General features: G+C 33.9%; 1 protein-coding gene across 1 annotated transcript in view; it reads right to left on the bottom strand.

Annotated features, from left to right (window-relative positions):
• The window catches only part of AHI1 (Abelson helper integration site 1), a gene marked incomplete at its 3' end in the record, with an annotated part of 39,637 nt that extends 26,608 nt beyond the window's left edge, over nucleotides 1–13,029 (bottom strand). The window contains exons 1-7 of the mRNA XM_010191810.1: nucleotides 12,904–13,029; nucleotides 11,924–12,039; nucleotides 5,309–5,919; nucleotides 4,577–4,737; nucleotides 3,300–3,513; nucleotides 2,367–2,559; nucleotides 689–772 (exon numbers count right to left, since the gene is read on the bottom strand). Coding sequence (XP_010190112.1) covers nucleotides 689–772; nucleotides 2,367–2,559; nucleotides 3,300–3,513; nucleotides 4,577–4,737; nucleotides 5,309–5,919; nucleotides 11,924–12,039; nucleotides 12,904–12,913 — 1,389 coding nt within the window. The remainder of the gene's footprint in view (nucleotides 1–688; nucleotides 773–2,366; nucleotides 2,560–3,299; nucleotides 3,514–4,576; nucleotides 4,738–5,308; nucleotides 5,920–11,923; nucleotides 12,040–12,903) is intronic.
• Between the last annotated feature and the right edge of the window lie 804 nt (nucleotides 13,030–13,833).

The following is a 13,833-nucleotide window of genomic DNA, read 5'->3' as shown; positions in this document are numbered from 1 at the left end:
CCCCTAAACTTGCAGTCCATTGTCCTCTCCTGTATTTATCATGTTGAGGTCTGCTCAATGGCTGTCAAGATCTACCATCCACAGGGGTAGATGGAAATCAACAATCCTCAGGCAAATTAATGCAATACCTTGCCAGCTCTTCAAAGGACAAAGTGGTACATTCAAATCTCTCCTAAAAGGGTAAAAAGATACATGATGGGCTGGCTAAATGACCTGTATCTCACTGTTGCAGCATGTCAAACTGCAACTAAAAATGACAGGCATTTTATAATTAGGCTAAGAAGTCTTTTCAAAGACTGGCCAACTGAAAATGCCATTAGAACACAGAATAGCTGAGGTATGGAAGTTAGTGGATTTGTCATTTTCTTTGCAGAGACAATCTCATGAACAAACAGAAATACCTCAAGGAAAACCTCCTTCTGTATTTAACAAACAAAAAAAATTCTTAAACATTCTATACTATCTTGAAAACTACACGTTCTTTATTGTCAAGTATGTTACTATGAATTTTATGGAGCAAAAGCAAAGGGAAAAGACAGAACAGCCAAGCAAGCAAGGATCTGTTTTTCCATCTCCATTGCCTGAAAATATTAAAAAATGTTTTCCCACTTTGTAGTATTAGGGTCTTTTAGATAACTGAATAAAAGGATTCATATATTTTGTTTCTTCACTTAAATATTTACAATACCTTTAGAAATGCCCAACAAATTTTTCGGAAAGTTTGTAGATCAGAGCTGGCTCTCAGTTCATCCATACTTAGAAAATCAAGGATCTGAAAGTATTGGTAGAAATATATATTTCTAATTAATATACGCTTAATGGTAATTAAAAAAATACTGCTGAAAATATGCTAGATGCATTTCACTAAATTAAGCAGATTTCAATTTTAAGCAATTACAAAAACAGTACTTCTTCCACACAAGTGTGCAACTAGAAATAACAGATGCTTATGCATTTACCTGGTGACTATTCATGACCTGCTTTAAAAAAGGAACATGTCTGGTCTTAAAAAAAACCTATTTTTGCTTCCCTTCTGTCTCAATAAAAAAGGAAAATGTTCATGTGTAATTTTCATAAATCCTATATAGTTCACAAATCATATAGATGACAAAACGGATAACCAAAACCACCCGGATGTTAAACTAGCTGGAAAGCAGCAGTCAAAAAGTTAGTTTTCCTTTCCTAGCTTTATCACTTATGTCATAGAATCAATGATAAAACAATGTGGGTTGGAAGTGACATTCACAGATCATCTAGTCTAATACCCCTGCCATGGGCAGGAACATCTTTCTAGATCACCTTTCTCTAAGTCCTGTCTAACCTGACTTTGAATACTTCTAATGTTGTCCATGAGATTCTTCATTTTTCTGGTCAATGACCAGAATCTTCTCATATTTAGCCACTCCTAGATGTTTATCTGGGATACAAAAAAAAAAAAACGAACTTGAAATCATGCTATCTTCAAATTGAAAATTCATAAACCAGGCTGAAGTCAAAAAGCATGTTTTCAAGTGTAGCCATACTTTTGGTCCCAACATTAAGATGATTTCCATGAAGGAACTTTACATACAAATGTAGTTACTTCGTGTTAAGCAACTAAAGACTTTTAATTCTATAAATGTTTTAATTTATAAGTATCACAGAACATAAACATTTGGTGATACTGTATATACAATCTATTTGAAATACAAAAAAACAAGGAATGAAAAAATATTTATCACATTGGGCTCCCATTTTCAGGTTAATACTACTGAATCTCTCTTCACAAATATTGACATATATAAGCTCAGAATCATGTTGAATATATACCTTACAATTTTTCATTTAAACGTAATTGTATTAGAGGAAAAATTAATCATTACTTTGTGAAAAATGGGAGAAGAGAAATAGATGCCTAAAATGTTAATGTAAATTAATGCAATAGCTTGCTCACTGGTACAAGGGAAAAGAGGTGTTGCTACAAGCAGACCAACTCCACCTTTGAGCTTCTGGTACTTAAGTCTCTTTTCAGTTTTCAAGAATGTGGAAAAGTAAAACATGACATCCTTCATACATGATGCCACCCCTCTTGATTTGGAACAATCTCACCAGCCTTTCCCAGAAGTCTGACAGTTGAGTTGACAGAAAGCTCTGTCCCCCCTACTATTATCAAAATGGGGGGGGGGGGGGGCAATTAGTTGCAATTGCTTATTAGTATTAGCAATCACCAATACCACTTTTTGGTATCTCCACTTAATTCTGTATCTTAATGCTATGCTATTAACCAAATATAACTTAAAAAACCCTGAGTCAGTCAAATATATACTGCTGAAGAAACAAACAAAACTGTAACATGCATAAATTTGATGTAAAAAATTTAACCTTACCTCAAAAAACAGGATTACCCGAGGGCTTTCTTCAGTATTTTGAACAAAATAACTAAAACGCTCATTAAATATGACTTGCTCCTCCCATTCAGGAACTGTTGATTTAGATTGTTTGAAGTCAAATGGTTGTGTCATAATAGGAAGAATGTGCTCTATTTCTTCTGGCTCATAGTAAGAAGAAACTTTCCTCTTGCTGTTTGAAAATTTCCAAAGAGTTACAATTGTTACATTGCCTTAAAAAAAAGACCATTCAAACAAAACTGTATTTTCAATCACTGAAAGCAAAGAAACATACAAGATACCATTTGTTTGATTTTAGGAAAAAAAATCTAAAACCTTCCAAAATATAAGGCAATTTGCAGTGTATATAGAAAAGTTACAGGCTGAAGTTCAAAAACCTAACAATCAAGTTACTGTTACCAAATTTATGCATAATGATCATGGTAGAGTCAACTGCTTAAACACTATCAGAATTTGGTTTTCAGGAAAATTATGGATAACAACAGTGGAAAGAAGTAGCTGAAGTGATGAGAAATAAGAAGAATTAAGCTTCATTTCAGGATTTAAAAAGTTTTTCTAAAAAAAGAAAAGGCAGACAATTTATGCAACAAGAGTTTTGCGATATCTTGGTTTCTACGCATTTTTGAGATTTAAGAAATCTTCTCTCTGGAAAGAATACAGAATGAACTGTTCTGTAAATGTGTCGACATCGAGAGCAGTACAGTAGGGCAGAACATTTAAAGTGCCAAAAAACAGAAGAAAAATACCACCCTAATTTACTGTAGGTATATGTATGTATTATCATAGAAATAGAAACTAATGAATTACGTCACAAGCTTAAAATTGAGCATTATTTTCATATTTAAATTTTCTAGGGAAAATCTATGTATTTACGGTAATCATTGAATAAACAGTTTCTATTGTCAAAGTCACCTATCATCTTTCTTGACGTATGAGCCACTTCTCTCATCAACAACATGAATTTTAACCATGGGATGCGATACCAGGAGATCAGTTTTAAGTTGATCAGATCGATGAATATAAACTCCCAACACAAGATCATCATCCAAACTAAATTTAGACTGAGTTGAAATTTCTAAATTCTTCATTTCCTCATCATTTGCTGCAGCAATGTCTGTGTTTTCTTCTGGAAATAGGAACAAAGTAAACAGAGGTTACTATATCTTATTAGTGACAGTTTAAAGGAGTAAAAATGCTCTGTGTTGTCTTAGCAATCAATAGTAAAGCAATAATATTTAACATGTTCTTTATGTAATAGGTTAAAATAAAATTTGATAATGTAAACAAGTATAAAAATACACATGAAAAGATATATTAATTAATATAATCTATTCTTATTAGCAAGTATTTTTATTTAAAATCAAATGTCTCTCTCTTGATTGACATAGGTTCTTCTCTGCCAGAATGACTTAAAATCCACACAGTTCAATACCCTTTGGACTACAACCTGTAGCAGTTTATGTTTTCTACTTTTTCCTTACAAAAACTAGTTAAACAGAACCTGATACTTTCTCCATGTGCATTTTCCTTGAATTACCAAACACTGTTTTTAGAACTTCCTCATTTAGAAGTTACAGTGAGACCATAATATATAAATATATATTTATATAAGTATAAAGACCTACTTCTCATCAATTTATCTAATCTCCATTTTTTAAACTAATTTTTTATTTTGGTGTCCACAATAAGGAAATGAATACTCCATTTTGACTATGCATTGCATGAGAAAGTACTCCTTATGGTTGAACTGAGCATCAGGTTAAAACAGTGATGATACAACATTTGTAACATAAACAAAAAAATATAAAATAATAAAAAGACAATTATAATACGCATCTAAGTAATAGACAGTAAAGGTAGTATGTATAATATTATTATATTATCCTTTAATTTTTTAAATTATGTATCAATTTCAAAACTACTTACATTGAATCAATCAAGATTTCAGATTGATACATAGAATTCACTTCCTTACAAACTAGCCTCAGAATTGGTAGAAAAAAAATACAATCAACTAACTAAAGAAACATCAAAGAAACTTCAACAGCTCAATCACTATTGTGCTACTACTGTGGAAAAATATTTCTGTAGCAGTGCAAAAAAAACCAAACAACCCAAAACAAAGAAACAAAAAAACCCTTGGATAAAACAGCAAAGCAGCACGTCATTCTAGTATTTTGTTGGCAGACCTTTTCTGATTTTCTTTTTAATCCTCTTTGCTTTAGGTTTCTGGTTTTCCATGCCTTCCTCCAGTTTCTGTCCCTCTGATGTAACCGCTCTTTTTTTCAATGACTGATTTTCATTGTCATCTTCTGCTGGATGACGCTGTAGCTCAGAAAGGGACATTGCACTGCAATGTAATGGATCACTGTCAGCAATTGCATTGTACTGCATATATGGATTGCTCATTACCATTATTAATCCACTTGAAATTTCCTCTCTAGTTCTACAACTCATCATCTGTGTACCTTGAAAATGCAACACTGTCCCCTCAACATTAGTGCCTTGCCTTTTTCATTTCTCTTCCCCTTCATTTTCCTCTAATTTCCAGGTAACTGCAGAACCATTCATGTGAATAGAGCTAAGCTAATACTCTTGTCCTGGATCAGGGCCACCACTCATCACTAAGAAGCCATGCACAAAATTATCTTAAGTTAGTTAAGAGTGAGTTCCACAGAAAATAAACATCAGATAGTCATGGAGGATCTTTTATAAAAAAGTTAAACAGAATCTCTAAGTCTAATATTAAATTTGGCAGCATTTTGAAAAAATATTTGGTAACATTTTTTCAAAACAAAATTACGTAGTTAATCACTCGGAAAATATGTACAGTATATCAGAAAGCTTCTGTGCATCTTAAAACAAAATGAAACATTTCAGTTAAGATTCACAAACACACAGTATACAATTTGCCATGGTACCTTGTTTCAGCTTCACTTAAAACTGCTACTTCTTTCTTCTTTTTCTTTTTTTTGCCCACTTCATTGTTCAATGCAACTTCATGGCTTTGAACACCGGAGGTAATTTCAGACATCTGCTCTTTAAGTTTCATTCTTATTTTCTTTTTAATTGCATTTGCCTCATCCTCAGCCACATGCAGCTGATAGGCTCGAATTAGCTCTTCTTCCTCTTCTATCTCAGTTACGCTTCTCGTTTCAGTCAAAGAATTTTTAAACTTTCTATCACCTTCTTGATGAGATACATCTGTTTGTGATTTATTTTTTGTTTTCTTCTTTGGAAAATCATTAATCTTTTTCTCATAACTCTCCAATTTAGCCTCACATAAATTTTCCTCCTCATTAAACTGTTCTTGTAACATTGATTTCTTTTTCTTCTTGTTAGACTTCGGTTGCTTGTTCTCCTCTCCACTAACAACATCATTGTTTATTTTCTCAGCAATTGAGGCTTTCTCTCTCAGTTTGTTTTTTGTAAATCGCGGACTCTCTTCTTCAGGATTATATGTGTTGTTTATAATTGCTTCATCATTCACACTTTCCTTGGCTAGATCAATATTACTTCTAAAGGTGTCAAGCTATAAATGAACAGAACATAAAACGTACTAAAAAATATGTTCTAAGGATAAACATAGTACTTTATTTCTTTTGCAACATCACACGAAGTAAAATGAAATCAAAGATCTAGTTATTTTCTTGTCTAAAACTAACAAGTAAGAGATTGAAAAAAAAAACAAACAGATAATTCACACTAAAAAAACCCAAACCACCAACATTTTATGTCTGGGCACTTCATCTTCAATTTTGTTTCACTGTATTTTAAAATTACTTTTATGTATATCCAGTAAAAACAGAAGTCAACAAGTCTACTCAACAAACAAATGCTAATGTTTTAGACTATGGAAGATTTGAAGACCATATGCAGCATGAAATCAAGTATTTTCATACTTTTAAAATATCATTTAAAGACAGGCTTCAGGCTCACTTGTTTGGAGCCTTTTTTACTGAAAGCTGCTTGACAAAGTTTAACAATGAAATTATATTAAAAAGTGCTAAAACTGAAAAACAGATTTCCATTAAGATTTTATTTTTTAAAAAGTATAAAATCAAAAAAACCTATCACATTATTCTTAGTAGGATAACAAATACGTGATCTAAAGAACAGTCTAGTAAAAACAACTAAGATAAATTTCAGCTAATGCATTTTTCTCTGCATTCCTTCTGCCAGTTTCTGGTGGTTTTTCAAAAACATACCAGGAGCTTTGCTCTCTCTTTCAGGTTTGCATTCCTGGTTACTACAAGTTAAAACTCCAAACAACATAGCAAGTAACTAAGGTCTAATTCTGTAAGGAGCTCAACCCACAGATCTCTGCTCCTTGATGAAGCTTCTATAAAGTTGCTGAAGTTCTTTTACTCTGTTTTCTTAACCAAAAATCTCTGTAGTCTCCACACAAAACATTAAAAGGAATTCAAAACACAAAGAAAGCAAACAAAAAGAAAGTTGGAGAAAATGTAAGTATCTACATGCAATCTTTTCTTTGCCAAGACCATCTTTCTCCCTCAATAAAAACAGACAGCTCACCCTTTTAGCTGGGATACTTCTCCCAGTTACAGAATCATGTTGACTTCAAACATTTTTAAAAAGGTACAATATGTGTAATAACTGTTCACCAAAATGTACGAGCTTATAAGAAAAAATAATAATTTTAAAATTCATATGGACAGAGAATGAAGTTGCATTAGCAATCATGCTTTGGAAGATGGATCCTGTCTTAAAAATCCCCAGCTGTAAACATAATATTCCATTACTAGAAAGAAGAGAACACTCAATGTGCCATCTGCCTCCATACTGTATACCCTCAATCATGTGAGCCTTCAAACCTTCATCACCATCTTGTTTTATTCACATCTGACATTTGAAAAGAGAACATGGAGACCAAGGAAAGTATTGTAAGTATTGAAGAAGGAGGTAGGAAAAAGCAAGCTTGAAGTACAAGTTAAAAAAAAAAAAAAAGATAAAAAAATCAAGGAAGTTTATTCTTTTTACAGGAAAACAGCCAAATAAAAGCAGTATGACAAGAAAAACACACCAACGCAAAATTTAACACAGAAATAAAAGCTGATGTCTGAAACTAGAGACAAGCTTAAAAATGCACTAACTAGGCTTACTGATGCTACATATTAAACAACTGTCCTAATAAAGTATAATTTAGAAAATGAAAGCACCTAGAATTTAATGCAAGTATGTTTATCTACTACATAAAAAAACTAAAGCCATACATATACCTTCTCAGTAGCTATCTTTATTTTTAGCATCTTATATTTAAAAATAGTTTAAAGTATCTCAATACCAAATTATGAAAAAACTTGTCTTTGTACCTTCATTTTTTACTTGCTTAAATAGACCAGTAACATCCTCTTTATTCATAAATCAAGTTTAAGAGGATGTGGAAGATTACATACCTATATTTTGAAATACAGAATAGAGTAAGAGAAAGGGAAAAAAAAAAAAGCTTTCTAATAGATTGTCCACTTCATTATCTGCAATCCTACAGCTAGCTTTAACTGCAGAGTATAAGAAATGAAGGTTTGTCCTGGTTTAGTGGGACAGAATTTGAGAGTCAGTTTCCTGTTGAGGAAAACTGCAATTTTGTAAAGACTTAAACACTCCATTTAATGGGAACAAAGTGATAAAAAAATACACAATACCTTCACAGTGAAACAAAACACAATTGCAAACTACAGCAACAGGAACATCAAGAGATACTACTGCAGGCAGCAGAAAGCTGCTTCAGCAGTCCAAACACAAATTCCTCAGATACACAGCCTGTATGATCTTAACTCGGGACACTTTTTTCACCTACACTGTTTAATTACAAGATGTAATTAAGCTGAGAGGAAAGACAGGAGGAAGTCACAAAATTATAAAGTAAAAGCCAAGAGATTAATAAAAATCATCAGATTAGGTCTGAGGCAGAGGCAGGATACTGGTATAGATTCTCTGTGTGAAATGCAGGACTGAGAAAGAACCACAAAGAGCAATTGTCTATACATAAACACACTTGAACTGCATTAGAAAAAGCAGTTAGGCTGGAAAAGCAGCTCAGAGGATAGGCCTGTCTCTGGAGTAACTCCAGAAGGTTGCTGACCTGAGCCTGACCTCCTCAGCTTAAAGTATGGAACAAATGGAAAAGCTTTTTTTCAAACCAGCTCCATGTCCACATTAGGACACCAGGGCAGACCTACTTGCACTACTGGCTCAACAGTAGCGAGGGATGGGCGCCAGCCAAGATGTAAGCACGTGGGCTGACATGAGGCTCATACCACAGTGAGCCAACCCCAGGTCATGTCACTTGCCATTTGTGTTCCAGAGCTGGCAGCAAGGACACTACTTAATAATCTTACCCTTTTTAAAAAACATTTCTCACATATGCATTAGTGGAACCTGGAAGCACATCAAGTGATTTTGCCCATGTCATCTGGAAACTCAGGTAACCAGATTTACACAGGTACATGAACTTCCCATAATACAGGCACACCTAGAAAAAAATAGGAATGGACATTGCCAGCCCACTGAAGGGCTGAGATGGCCACTGATATGCACTGGTTGTAGAAAACCATTTACTTACAACTGAATCGGTAATGAATACGTTTGTGATGCTGGCCAGTTAGGTGGGATGTTTAAGAAAATTTTATGCATTAGTGAGCCCTTTTTTACTTCCGTTGTTAATATAATACAACTACAAAAAGTAGACACTCAAAGCTAGCAGAATATTAGTTTACAGATAGAATGGGCTTGCAGAAGTTTCAGCAAATTTTAATGGTAAACATTGAGAAAATGTGTAGGTCAAGTACATACTCAACTACTAGCAGTTCTCCTATTTTAAATATAAGAAACAAAGGGCTACAAACTCATTGAACCAAATAAGCGAAAACATTTTCACAGTGACTTCAGACAGATTATTCTCTCTGGGCACTGTCTGCTCTGAAGCTTACCTCATTCTAAAAACTTGTAACAGGAGGTATAACTGGTAAAAAATAAATATGGTGACTGTTAGCCCTGTAAGGGATACTAGCAAATTCACCTTCTGATTGTGTCCTAATTGCTTGTTTTTCAGCCATACCTTCAGGCCTCATACCCACTGCACCTGTGGTTATTCAACAACAAAGCAGACCTTTCACTGGCCACAGCCGATGTCCATCTCCACCTCAAGCTCATTCCTAACAGTTGTAACTTCAAACTCATCCTGCCCTACTGACATCAGCCTTTCCTCTTACAGTCAGGCTGCTCTTCTTATCTCCAGGCAGACAGAACAGAGCAGGCAGGCAAGCAATTTCCTCACCCTCACATCTGTCATTTAAAAATCACAGCAATATCCTGAAGCTCCAGAACTCAGGTTTCAAGGAAACAGTGGACTATGATAGAAAAGGTTTTATTAATCTAAGAAAGGCTAAGTTCAGTAAAGACACAAGAAAGAAGCAGGCTGGAACATTTACAGTGGAAATATGTTCTCAACCATGACCTGCTTCTGATCATCTATGGCAAATACGTGACACAAAGACAACCATCACTCAGAAATTTCACATTCTTTCAAGATATGTGAGGCTCTATACAGTTAAATTATATAAAGTGAAGAAAACCGGAAAAAGGCCAGTCAACCTCCTCCATCTACCTCCTCTTCCCCTCCCATACGCATTTATTTCTTACAAATAAATGACTGGTTATTGGCTGAAGCTTTTACAGAAATTTATACTTGAATGCAATCAGCATGGAAAATACCCACTTGATCTCTTTGCTAGACTTTAAGGAATTATTCAAAATGTTCAGCATTAGGTTTCGATAAATGCTCTCCATAAGTTCTTTGGTTTTTAGTTCTTTGACTAGTAAAAATCTACAGCTTCAACAAAGGCATTAAGTTAGGTTTCCATGGTGATCCTAAAAACGCTTCTTAATTTGTGTCTATACCATTAACTTTTGATTCAGTTCATGGTGATTTTAAGTGTTTCTAGGTAACTCCTAAACGCTAGTGTTTCACAGCGGAGAGTTCTGGAATGGAAACCAATTATAAAACCAAAGTAAGCTTAAAATATTTACGAGTAATATGCAGTTGCACGTGAACATACAATTTTATGTTCAAAAATAATAACATCATACTTATAAAGTACAAATTGAAAAACTCACATTTCAGCAAAAAATTAAAGCTAACCAAGGAAGAATTTAGTCTTCTGTTTACACATGACAGTGAAAAAAAGGAAAAAACCCACCCTCTCTTTTATGCTGTATTTTAAACATCACATTGATTCTCTGGATAGACTGTTGACTAAATACCATATACTTCAAAGAATGCAAAATGAAAAAGAAATCCACACAAATATCAACTTTATATCAATAAATACTCAAATTGTCAATCAAAAGACAAAATTATGTTTCAGCATAACAAGTTTAATATAACTACTCCAAATATAATTATATATAATAAATATATGTAACATTCTGAACTGATAGAAAATAGCATGCCTTTGTCTTAAATCATTATTACAGAACGAACATTCACTTCCAGCATGTGGTATGGATGCAATTGTAAGAAAAAAAGACAGAAGACAGAAAACATAAAACCTATCAGGAGGAAGATAAACTGTAACATTTGTCTTTTAAGCAAATTGCTTTCTTTTGAAATTCCAAGCACTATAAGTCAATAATTTTTAAATACAGGATGCATATTAAACATTTATTCTTCTCTTCAGGAAAAAAACTAGAATATGAACCATAACTCAGAGGAATCTCTGAGGCTCATTTAATGAGAGAGATGTCACAAAAAAAAGTTGTCACCTAACCATGAGGTCAGGGTGAGAGAATCACTCTTAAGCTGCAAGTCACAAGCTAAGGCCAAAGTCTTTTAAACAAATCTTTATACAAGTATACTGCCTATGTAGACATATAAACATGGGACCACTCGGACACAAAGCTCATACATACAGAAATATGCTGATTACTGAGATCAAATTGAAAAAAAAGTTTGAAATATTTAATATCGTTTGTAAATTCTTATTCTTATACCAGTATTTTTTAGGAAACTGAATAATGTTAATGATTATCCCTAACATTATTTTAAACTCTCATCAGTTCTCAGTTCATGGAAATTTTTCACAGATGTATTTGTATTACAGAGATTTATACTCTCAAAACTAAATATTTTACAGCCACATTTCTGCTAGCCCACCACTCAAACTCCTCCTAAAGTCAATACTGAGTTTTAAAATCTTAAAACTTTTCTGAAAAATGTGAATGGAAAAAAAGTACTGGCAGACCTTCAATGAGTGCATGTGCCACTTTCTTTTTACCAGTATTACATTCTATATAATTTTGACATACCTCCAGATTACAAGAATGCATTGCTGGTACACAAACAACAAATAAAAACCACATCCAAACCAAAGGATATGTACAGAAATAGAATCATAGAATCATATGTACTTTAATTTTTTTTTCAATGCTTACATGTTCCATCTACAATACATTTTCCCGATCTTTTTTCCATGAAGGAAGGCAACCAAACAAAGCTTACATGTGTTCAAACTCACCACAATACTCTCTTGAAACTTCTTTTTCTTTGATTTCTTAGTGTCTGATAGGGCAGCGTGACGTCTGAAGATTTCCTCAAAGCGGACTCTGGTTTTTGCCTTTGCCTCACTTTCAACTGTGAAAAGAAATTTAGAGTATGATTCACTAGCTCAATAATCACCACCACTAAAAAAGTGTGTAATCATGCTTTTAGAATTACTTTATCAAGGAAAATTTACTAAAAAATTTGCTTACTATTCAGTTAAGAATTTCCATTAGTGACGTAAACCATACAGAGATAACTCAGCAACATTGAACAAACACACCAGGCTATGACTTGTTGCTGAAGTCAGCACCATCTACTCTATTTTCTGAAGAAAGCACATTTTGAAGAGTGCACACAACAGGATCAGCACAAAACTTAGGCCAGCCAAAGTAGAGGTTATTGCCCTCACTGTTTATGAACAGTAGCACAATCATAATGGAGGTGACGCACTGTCTCCAGGAGAGGCAGCAGCTCTGCGGTCTTACTGAGTCTGGAATCCAGAGGAGCACCGCTCTGAGACAGATCTGTAAGAGGCAGGAGCATGCACAGATTCGAAATCAGCTGGAGTTGAGAGCTCCAACCTTTCTGTGAATCATGGTACTGCTATCGGCAGCATTTCAACCCTTGAAGCAGCAGGTGTTCTAGCCCCTCTGAGGTAATGCTTAATTTGTAGCTAGCGAATGAAAAATGCAATCTGGCACAGCACTGAAAAAGGCTGTTGAGTCCTCAGCTATGGTATATTTACCATTAGAATTACTATTTTTACAAAAGCCCCTAAATTTAAAATAAAAAAATAATTAAAAAATAACAACACTTTGAAAATCAGCTGTAAACACGGATGCAAAGCAGAGCCAATGTCACATTAAAAAATTATAGATAGAAGTAACTCCTATCATTTGCATCTAGTTCTGACTATAAAATACGTATTGGAAATCAAACACAAAGTATTCATACCTGCTGTCATTTTCAGTCCTCAGTTAGAAGTGGCCCAACACACCAGCTGCTTCTTCCTCAGAATCCACCATTCTATTTAAAGTAATTAACAACTTTCATTAACATAACTGGTCCATAGACTTGAAGCTAACAATTAAATGCATGCTAATTAATACCAAGGATGAGCACAGGTCTTTTATGGAAAGATTTATTTCTAGAATATTTGTCTAAATTATTAGAAGTTTTCTGCCATCAAATCTCAGCAGATGATTCTCAGCATCTATCTGATACTTGTTATTTGAGAGTAAATAAAAACCAACACTACAGCAGTTTAATTAGCTATATATTTCTTGGTAATAGCCAAGTACTTTAGTACTGTAGTCCTTTCATCTTAAAAAACTTTAGCATTTATTCAAATAATAATGACCCATAAAGCCATTTATACTGAAGCCTTTCTAATCAGGTTCCTATCCTGACAGCATCATCAAAGAAGTCCTATTGTAGCCAGCTGAATGTTTTCAATGCAAAGATTAATATCTGCCAGCAAATCTAACTTTATTACCAATCTCTAAATACTTATGTTTACATAAAGCAGACAAGCAATTACATGAAACTCATTTCTCTAAAGAAAACATATTAGGTTCTCCTGGTGGTGGAGAAAAGCCTACAAATGCAATTCAAACAATGCTCAAAGGCAAATAAAAATATTGTGCAGCTTTATCTTTTTATCAAGAAAATTCAGAATGTTTTACAAAAAACTTTAATACAAAAAGCTGTTTTGTAAACAGTGGAACTAATGAAACTTAGCTTTCTACAAATGTGTTTATATTCCCCTTAGCTTTCCATGCAGTAAACTATCATACCTAAATCCCCAACAGTCCACCAGACAAAAGCTCCAAATTCTCCCAAGGTAACACCTTCTGATCAACACCACTAGCTCCCAGCCATGGG

This window comes from Mesitornis unicolor, unplaced genomic scaffold, assembly GCF_000695765.1.
Source record: "Mesitornis unicolor isolate BGI_N332 unplaced genomic scaffold, ASM69576v1 scaffold41600, whole genome shotgun sequence".
In the NCBI taxonomy this organism is placed as follows: domain Eukaryota; kingdom Metazoa; phylum Chordata; class Aves; order Mesitornithiformes; family Mesitornithidae; genus Mesitornis; species Mesitornis unicolor.
Note: the sequence above shows the minus strand (reverse complement) of the source record. Positions and strands in the feature narration are given on the sequence as shown.